Source organism: Patiria miniata, unplaced genomic scaffold, assembly GCF_015706575.1.
Source record: "Patiria miniata isolate m_02_andy unplaced genomic scaffold, ASM1570657v1 HiC_scaffold_13, whole genome shotgun sequence".
NCBI lineage: Eukaryota > Metazoa > Echinodermata > Asteroidea > Valvatida > Asterinidae > Patiria > Patiria miniata.
The window spans coordinates 3,366,717-3,377,066 of NW_024037051.1; the positions used below are offsets into that span (position 1 = coordinate 3,366,717).

Sequence of the window (10,350 nt, forward strand, 5' to 3'; positions counted from 1 at the left end):
TTTTTCAGTCAACAATGATGGTACCATACCAACAGTGCTCAACTGCCCAGCGAGCATCACTCAGCCTATACCATCCAGCCAAACTACCGCAGCGGTAAGCTGGACTGAGCCAAGAGCCACAGATAACAATGGCGTGCTGCGACGTTCCTGGCGGTCACATGCCCCCAACACTGCCTTTCCTGTTGGAACTACCCAGATTACTTATCAGTGGATCGACCCAAGCAATGCCAACTCACCAGCTCAGTGCATGTTCACGATGACTGTTTCCACTACAGGTATGTATGTATCTCAACACTGTAGTTCTCAGAGATTCTTAATTAAGAGAATCCCAAATAGCCCGATCTGGTTTTAGAGTCTGCAGGTCTGCTGAGCATACTACATGACTTTGTGTTTGATCTATCCTTCATTTACGCAAACAATTTATTATCGACTTGGTCCAAGCCAATTATCGCTGGATTGTATGGGAATACCATCCTCTTTGAAAAACAGTAATGTGGCCGTGTGTAGAAATCCAAATCCCACTTCTTTTTGCAAACATATGCCCAGTGAGTTTTGTTTTTAAAAGTGGTTGTTGACATTTAAAACAAAATAATCTTTGGCCAAATTAATCAGGAACGGATGGCGTGGTGCCTTCTTTGAACTGCCCTGCTGACGTTGAAGCTGGTTCAGATGGCACAGCCACCTGGACTCCGCCAACACCGACTGATGCTTCAGGGATCGTCTCAACCACCTCAACTTTAACCCCAGGATCAGTAGTCCCGGAGGGTTTCACCACTGTCACCTACAATACTGTTGATGGTACTGGCAACCGAGCCTCCTGTTCTTTCATAGTGCAAAGGGCAGGTAAGTCCAATGACTACCGGTATTTAAAATTGACTTGAGTTAATTGCCACATGTCTGTTTTAAAGCAAATTTCATATCTCACAATATCCCCCAACATAGATTTTGCAGCCTTGCTTAATTTTTACGGCCAAAATTCCCCATTCACCAATTGCATGGAGAATGCTTTATTACAAACCCCATTTATATACTTTGGATAGTTTAGTCATTTCTCTTGATCGAGACCCTGTCACAACGTTGATTTTAAACAACCTTAAAAAAACCGTAAACACTACACTGATGAAGTATAGTTATAGCTATGCAAACTTATGCACAGTTTTCTAACGTTTATAACTGTTCTTCCACACTTAGTCTTTCATTTGACGTCGCATAATTAGGTCTATACTCTTAAAGGGAATATACAACATTTGCAAACATCGAAAAATAAAACTACCAAGTTTTTGCGAAATACCTTAATAGGATGTTGGTAAATGACAGTCTAAAACATCCTGTAAAATTATGGCACCTGGTATACTGTCATTTTCAAGAAAAGTGGTATTTTTGTATCAATTTCCAACGCTGATCGGCCGATCAGCGTTGGAAACAACTGGCTTTTTTTCAAATACTGGCCCCAATTGACCATTGCACTTGTTTGCAATCGATTACAAACCTATGAACGGGTACGAGCCAGCTAGACTGGTTCCCTGACCTTACAATTCCCTAATGTATGTAAACTGCTCTGTTTCTTCTTTTATGGAGTCAGGGAGCCAGACTACAGGAATATGATCGTTTTTCTTGGTTTTTATAGCATTTTCGAACCCAAAACCTCCAAAAAGTCAGTGTAACTATATTTGCTTTATATTTCCAACCCCCCAATTCCATCCATTTCTGAAAATTACAGCAAAAGCAAATGATGTATATTCCCTTTAACAAAAGTGCAACACACCATGCATTTACGTGATATCAATTACATATTAATGAAATGCTGAGAGCTTTCTTTTTGTTTTGTGCCTTCACTACCTCTTAATTCATACAGTAACCGGCGCTTTTGGGCCGGTCATCACAAGCTGTCCAAATAATATCCAGCAGACAGTGACCAGTGCCAGTGGTATTGTGACATGGACAGAACCAACAGCTTACGATGACAGTGGGCATGTGCGGCTCGTCATGCAGACTCACTCTCCCAACACTGCTTTCCCAGTTGGCACAACACCAGTGGAATACCTCTTCCAAGATCCAACAGGGAGCACTGCTAGATGTGTCTTCACGGTCGAACTCACTGTTGCAGGTCAGTTTCTAGGCACATGAGTCTAGTGTCTGTATCTGTTAGCTTCTGTACAAACGCCTGGTGTGGCTATCGCGTACAGCCTCATGTATGAGGATAACTGTCAGAAACACCGGGGCGAACCCCTCCTCTTAGCGATAAGTGTTTGCTGGGTCCTTTTACGTGCATTATACAACACACGGGACCCACGGCTTTACGTCCCATCCGAAAGACGAAGCGATAATGGTTAAGTGCCTTGCTCAAGGGCACTAGTGTCTGGGCCCGGGCTTGAACCCACGCCACTGTTGCCTCTGAAACACCAGAGCATTAGTCCAGCAGTGCTCTTAACTGCTAGGCCATCTCACCCCATCATCAGACTGCATGGTCACTTTCAACAAATCGTAGGAATCTGGTTTTCAGCCATGTTAATACAATTAGTATTAGTTTTTGCTGCTCCAAGGGAGGTCCAGCCTACATCCCTCTTTGTACCTCACTGACTCACGTGCTGTCAATTGTGAATTAATATAGCTCTATGGCGTCAGCGAACCTCGAGCGTTTATCCAATGGGCGCAAATAATAAGTGGTGCGCGCGTGTGGATGACGTTTTTACTAACGAACCGGATAAAAAGACTAGATGGGCAGTGTGTAAACACCTTCAATCGTAGACCTCTATTGTCCCTATTTTGTTTGTACACTCTTACTTTTTAGGAAGTCGATTCAATAAATTTAATCAATGTAATCAATTCATGCAATTCAATCAATTCGATCAATTCAATCAATTCAATCAATCAAATCAATCAAATCAATCAAATCAATCAAATCAATCAAATGAATCAAATGAATCAAATCAATCAAATGAATCAAATGAATCAAATCAAATGAATCAAATGAATCAAATGAATCAAATGAATCAAATCAATCAAATCAATCAAATCAATCAAATCAATCAAATCAATCAAATCAATCAAATCAATCAAATCAATCAAATCAATCAAATCAATCAAATCAATCAAATCAATTAAATCAATTCAATCAATTCAATCAATCGAAAGGACCTTGATGGTAAGAACTCTTTATGAAACAAGTAGGGTACAAGACAGTAGATCAATTTGGAGAACACCTTTCGGAGATACGGCAGCTAGGCTCACGCTCGGACAATGTCCTTTAAATTCAGTTTCAAGTTCAATGAATATATTTCCATTGAAATGATGTTTTCTTTTATTGGCTGTTTCGGCACTTCTGCCGAAACAGCCTTTGTTTTCGTTAGGCCAAAAAAAAAAGTCTCCGGTTTCTGGTATGGAGCTTGCCCAAAAAGTGGTGCGGCGACGCGTTTTTTTTTTTACGTGTTTTTTTCGCTTCAAATGTTGGCTGATGACTGCAAATGGTGCCCGACTAAACTTAGTGCAACTATATGGGAGTCCAGGAAACCACATAAAGCTTATTCTCGATCATAACCCCATCTAAAAACACGTTAAAATTGTGCAGCAGCAGGATTCCAGTCAAACCAGTGAGTTTGGCGGTTTTGAAACATCATCTTATATTGAACAAAAAACTTTTTAATTTTGCAGACGCGCATGGCTAGGCTACGGCGATGCGCGCGCATACCAGAAACCAAAGACTTTTTTTTTTGGCTTTAAGATTTTTTTTGGGGGGGGGGGGCTGTTTCGGCAATTTTGCCGAAACAGCCTTTGTTTTCGTTAGGATTTTTTTTTTTTTTTTTGGTTTTTCCGCTGAACAGCGGAAAAGCCTTTGTTTTTGTTCTGATTTTTTTTTCTTTTTGATCTTTTTGGGTCCACCCCAAATCACATTGACTTTGTACACGTTTTTGGTACCGCCACTTTTCCAATGGAACTTATCTCTAGTAAAGACTCTATAGTGAAGTTGTGTCTCGAAGAGTGACGTCATGATTACGTCATCATGGGTCACGTGACGTCATCACAAACGTGCATATTTGGAAGGCCTATATCTACAGAACAGTCAGTCCGATTGGGTTGAAACTCGATATGTTGGTAAACCGGGATGTGTTATAGGTAAACATTGAAATGACGTCACGATGACGTCACGTTGGCTTATAAAATATTGTTTATTGTTGACGATGCAGTTGGCGGTGTAGATGTGACACCTCCTGTCATCAGTGGTTGCCCAGCCGATATAACTGTCAACCCGGATGCTGGTCAAACCTTTGCCACTGTAACATGGACACCACCAACAGCAACAGACAACAGTGGAGCTCAGCCAAATGTAGCCAGTACTCACAATCCCGGGCGAAGATTTAATGCTAACACAGTCTCCCAAGTAACCTACACATTCTGGGATGCCCGAGTCAACATTGCCACATGTCAATTTACTATCACAGTCACAGGTAAGGGGAAAAAAACATTATATTTTCTTGCACTTCTGATGATTTTTGAGCTAACCAATTCAGTTTCTCATTAATGTTACTTATTCAAAGATTCAATGGTCTGTAGAATTCTCAGCAATACTAAAACAAATGCATGTATGAATGAAGGATTCTAATCTCTTCAACCAGTCGTCAATGCACAGTTTGTACGGTACGAGCAAGCTCTGATTGGAGTACTTACCAGCTGGAAATAAGTTTAAGGATTACTCAACATTACATCTAAAAACTATCTACAGAGCCTGTAGGCTGTTAGCACGTTGGAGATCCATTTCAGTAAATTCCACAATTGCGTTATTTTCGGAGATTTAAGATTTTACTACAAAACACCATGCTTTACAAAATCACGATGATGATCTTTGGCATGGTGAAGAGGGCATACAAAAATTGAGTGGCAACGATTGATCATACGACGGTGTACACAATACAACATAAACATACATTGAGAACAATAGTGAACTATTTATATCGCTCTGTTGTTCCGTTGCGGGCTCCAGAATCTACAAGGCTTAGATATGGGTTTAATCGATTCTAGTAGAAACCGGAACCTGAAACGGAACCCCGCACCAGGAAAAGGGGCCGGGTGGGTGGGAAAACCATACAACTTACCACGGCTGCAAACTTCTAGGCGTACCAAACAAGATATATTTACTCACCTCTTATGAGTTACACTCTTACCACGTACAGCCCCGCGAACTCCACGCCTTCGGTCAGCTAGAATCACGAATGACTTGATTCCTCTGTCGCCCTCATCGTTTAGAGCGGTACAAATAGTGAACTATTTATATCGCTCTGTTGTTCCGTTGCGGGCTCCAGAATCTACAAGGCTTAGATATGGGTTTAATCGATTCTTTCCGAAACCCCCTACCGAGCTCCAGCCCTCAAACCATTCATACTCACCATTTCATCATCCACCCATCTCTAATCCCAACTCTTACCCTAAAACCTGCCCCACCCTTAAGGAAAAACGAGGACCAATGCTGCTTAATTTATATTCATTTGTGTATTTTAATTATAAAACAAAAGAGTACCCTTTTCTTTGTTATGCATGCATTCTCAAATAATTATGTCACGTAACCTGTCAAACTTGATACACCGCCTCTTGCATTCAAAAGTTGCCATTTTGCAGATGATCTTTGCCAATTTTAAAATTACTACACATGAATATGATTATGATTATGACTTGATTAAGACCTTATAATGGAGTAGTACACCTTAAATAAGAAGCCTGTCCCCCACCAAGCATCTTATGTGCTGTTCCTATTCATGCTCTTCTAAATATTTTCCTCTTTCTTTCCATAGGAAAGCACTGAACTAAGGCTTAAAGCCCAATGCCACAAGCAGATCCAACAGTAGGCCTATAAAATCTGAAATCTATGGAAATGCTCGCTGAACCTTGAAGCCTGAGTTAAGTCCTCTGAAAAAAACATCCCGCTAGATCAGCTGAAGATTGCTGACCCTGATCCTTACTGACAGCATCACGCAGTGCCTGTACTGTTTGTTTACGCCTGGTTATCTTTTCCAACTCTGTGTAGTGCTTATAGGTTTTCCTGGAAGCCCATCTGCAGTGATCCATGACCTGCTCCTCTGAAGCTCCAAGGAGACGTAAGGTGGCTGCCACCCCCGCTCGGTTTCCATGGGCCCTCAGCCGGCTATCGTCTGGATCTGATGAAGAGGAAAAGTAGGCCTGCAAACGCACGTTGGGAGCGGCACCTACGAAAGGCTTGTTGACAAGATACCTGTGGTCCTGTGTTGAAGGCCGAAAGAGAAAACCATCTGTAAGGCTGTAACCGTTTGACCTTGCCAGTTCCACCAAACTGTTAACTGCCCCGGCTGGGTCCAGATCTGTTTGACCCTCCAGCTTTGGAATGACAATAAGCGAAGAAGAGGACTCTCTAATCGTTTTCCCTACGGTGTGGTTGAAGAGAAGGTCGCCGCCCTCTATTCTCGAAATCTCGCATGTCATGGTCCTGCCTAAGTCGCCTGCCCTGTCACCAGCCCACCAAAGACATAAAAAGAAAGCTAAATCTCTCTGCAATATGTATCTCTGAATGAATGGAGAGCTGCTACATTCTCGGGATGACAAACGCCTCTTTATTTCTGTCGCCAACCAGCGTAACTTATCTGAGAATATTGGGACGGCTTGCCTTGGTGTGACGTGTGCCTCGGCCTGTTCCAGTCGAATAGCCCGTAGATATCTTTGAACCCGCTGTGATATGCAAGGGTTACCCCATAACGAGCCTGAGCGCCAAATCTCGGTTCTGCCTACAGAATTGTAATATCCCCTGAGCTGGCCAATGTAAGAGTCCACAGTTCCGGCTGCTAAATGACGAGGGCATTCACAAGGGAAGAAGCCATGCTTGCCCAAGTTTTCACATCCAACGGTGTGGACTTGTGTTCTCCCTTTAGAATCCTTGTCCACTAGGAAGGCGACAATATCCAGGGGCGTAGCTGAGTGTAAGTCGACTCCCTCTGTGTGGTATCCTTCGCCGTGGTGTTTCTGGATAAATTCTTCGAGTGATGCCACCAGCTTACTTTTCTGCTTTTCGTATGCCCGCCCATCCAAAAGGCCATCTAGCGTCTTCAACCTCGCCAGTACCCCGTCACGCTTTGAAAAAGAAGATGTAAATTTGTTTACGATCGATGTTCTGTTGTTCTATCGGAAACAAGCTATGTCGGGACCAGTGCGCAGGTGCAGAGCTGACCTTAAAACCATCTGCAACCTACGATGAAGCTTTAGACTGCCCCACCAAGACAGATGGACATCGTCCCTCAGATCCTCTTGCATAATGTAATCATTGGAGAGGAAAGTCCAGCCGGCCTCATTACATATGGCTCTTAGGGCTTCGTTAACTACGGCTACCGAACGGTTTACTTTCACCAGCCTGGTTTGACAGACCGATGACAGGATGAAAGCGCAATCGGGAAACTCGGCCCGAAGCCGAACGGCAGCTGCCCTGAACACTCTTATGACCTCTTGAACCCCCTCCTGACAATCTGCCAATCTGCTGAAATCATTGATGCCCCCATGTAAAACCACTGCATCCTGTGCATGTCGTCGACAAGAGGTGGCTGCTGCTCTACACAATGATGAGATATTATGACCCCCTCTTGTGACCAGCTGCACATCTAGGCTCAAGGGCCAACTGAATCCTTTCAAGCCTTTAAACATGGAATCTGACATGAGAAGGACCCTCCTTTGCTTGGGCAGCGGATTTTCCTTCATATGTTTACCGCAGTGAGGAAAGAAACATTCAAAGGCCCAAAGCTGAAAGGGCAGACCCTTCTTATTCGGCGTGTAACCATTAGCTGATGGATACTCAATGACCCCCATCTGTCCTTCCTCTGACAGACGAACTGACTGGCGTGCATAAGAAAGCAGACTTGGCCACCATGGCTTCGGGTGAGGGTGCTTCGGTACAACCATCGTTACCTTCACATTTCCCCATTCCTGGAACAGTCGAATGAGTGAAGCTATCAGAACAAAAGGTGGGAATACATAAAGCTCTTCGCCCACCGGGCACTGCTGGGCAAAGACATTTACCCCCGACGATCCAGGTGCCGGATCCCTTGAGTAGAATTTTAGAGCAGACCCGTCTAACCCACTCGGCACATTTGAAGGAAGTGCCATCAAGTCAAATGTGAAGCCTCGAGGTCCACCCAACTCTCTCTGAAGAAGCTTCCAGATTGACTGGGATAATCGAGCATCTGCCTTAGACACCTCTCTTGACGGGGCATCCGCTGGATTTTGCTTGGAAGGGACCCATCTCAACTGCAGCGTGAAGTTAGCCTCTAAAGTAAGGGCGAAAATCAACTTTAAAACCCTTGCCAAAGCTGTCGACTTCGCTCTGCGCCTGTTCCAAACATCGAAGAGAGCTAATGCATCAACGGTCACGTCCACACGTCTATCCCACAATGAGTCTAAGGCCGACTGCAAGACAAAATACAAAGCCAATGCCTCTTTGCAGCATATGTCTTCCACAGCTAGAATATCTTGAGGCCAGTAATCTCCAAAACTCGTGTTTCCTGACGGACCGACCAAAACTCCTCCCCAACGAAAACCAGACGCGTCCGAACTCAGAGCCACTGATACATGGTGCTCCTTTTTCCAAGGTATGGGTTGCGAGAATGAATCTATAAAACGCCAGAAAAGGATCTCGGCTCTCACTTCTTGTGTAAGAGATGTGGGGGAAACGTCGTCTAAACTTGACATAAATGTGCAACACTCTCTTACGAACAAGGATGCCGCTGGAAATACCAACGTGAAGCTTTGGCATTTTCCGACAAAGCGTTGAAGCTGCTTTAAAACAACCTGGTCTGCCAATAGGATATTCTCTCTTACTTCGGCAAATGATATCTTTTTCTTCTCTGGAATCCAGAAAGACAAGGATTTTGAACAGATCCCCAGACCCAGATGGATCATTCTAGAGGATGGCTGCAGATGGCTTTTCTCCATGTTGATGAAAAACCCCAAATGTGATTTCATGTAGCAAACCACGTAAAGCGACCTCAGAGCCCTGTCGAAAGCCCCGTCATCTGACGCACACTCGATTTCTGGGCACTGTGACACGAACAAATTAGAAAGGGAAACAAAGGAGAAATGACCCATATTGAGAATGTCAGATAACCTATTTAGGTGTTGCCGATGAGCCCGAACACTCGCCTATAAAACGGTCATCAATCCAAACCTCGGTATGGATACCCCGGTTCTTTAGCCATGTTGACAGGCACGAACCAATAGTCGTGTAAATGAATGCGCTGTTTTTAAAGCCAAATGGTAAGGTCGTGTCTACAAAATAGTAGCCAGCCCACTCAAAGCCACAGAAGGTCTTAGACGCTTCCGACAAAAGTATTTGCTTGTAGCCCTGTGCGTCATCGGTAGCTGAAAAGAAGCCATTTCTGTTAATGGATTTCGCAATTTCGCCCAAGGGAACTAATCTAAAAGGCGTGTCTTTACACCAAAGATTTGGTCCCTTCATCGACAAAACAAGTCTTGGCTTTTTGGGTTCTATGGCTAAAGCATTCACACATCTTGGCGGCTGAACTTCGCATGTTTTCCCCAAAAGCTCCACGGAGCCTTCTATAAGTCTCTTGGTCAAAGTCTCATTGATGAAGGGAACGAACTTGCGACACGACGGAGCATTTGCGAAATACATCTGTGGGGGCACGTCAGAGTCGAATTTTCTGCCTCGATATTCTCCTTTGAAAGGCTGGAAAAAATCAAAAACATCCACCCCTTGTCGCAGCCATTTAGATACGACCGGACCATCCGCCGACTCTTCAAGAACCCCGTCCCAAAGTCCCGGGTTCACATTCAGTGATCCAGCTACAAAAAGGTCTGGGTCTCGAAACCGCAGTGCTTGCATATCTGGCAAGACTCTGCCTGAGATGACATCCAGCGGGTCTGGTGCACATGCCATAGGGGAACTTACGGGTTTTCCAGATATGTCCACCCAACTGAGGACTTCCCTCTCTCGCTTTGCTGCCTGGGCCGCGAAGGGGTCAAAACACCGAATAGAAGATCTCTCCCATGAGTGACTCTCCAGCACTCTCCGGTAGCGCAAAAGTTCCTAATAAAATGGTACGAAAATTTCTAAGATACACATATATATATTAATTGTATATATATGTATAACTACTTTTTTTTTTTTTTTTATTGGAGAGGAGCACCAGAAGGAAAAAACTCTCGCAAATTACAATTTTGCGTCTCTCTAGCTCTTCAACTGCGAACCCTGTTTTTATTCCAATATTTATTCTCATGGCTATCAATTAAGGCCAAACAAATCCACATATTATTACACTCATGATTCTTTATGTTAACGTACATATTTAGTAAATGTCATACTCTGACAATATTCAAATATCCAAG

At 43.7% G+C, this 10,350-nt stretch overlaps 1 protein-coding gene and 1 pseudogene across 1 annotated transcript; one reads left to right on the forward strand and one right to left on the reverse strand.

The window, feature by feature from the left end:
* The first annotated feature begins 256 nt into the window (after positions 1 to 256).
* On the forward strand, positions 257 to 5,794 carry LOC119721503 (hyalin-like). Its single transcript, XM_038191580.1, has 5 exons — positions 257 to 275; positions 613 to 843; positions 1,856 to 2,107; positions 4,185 to 4,445; positions 5,784 to 5,794. Exons 1-5 carry the CDS (start codon positions 257 to 259, stop codon positions 5,792 to 5,794), a joined length of 774 nt encoding a protein of 257 aa, XP_038047508.1.
* On the reverse strand, positions 5,249 to 10,349 carry LOC119720020 (annotated as a pseudogene).
* Between the last annotated feature and the right edge of the window lies 1 nt (position 10,350).

What these genes read in the sequence shown, in the direction of transcription:
- LOC119721503 (XM_038191580.1), top strand. An exon ending in TTTCATAGTGCAAAGGGCAG is followed by an intron (nt 844 to 1,855) that starts GTAAGTCCAATG and finishes TAATTCATACAG; the next exon opens with TAACCGGCGCTTTTGGGCCG. An exon ending in GGTCGAACTCACTGTTGCAG is followed by an intron (nt 2,108 to 4,184) that starts GTCAGTTTCTAG and finishes TTGACGATGCAG; the next exon opens with TTGGCGGTGTAGATGTGACA.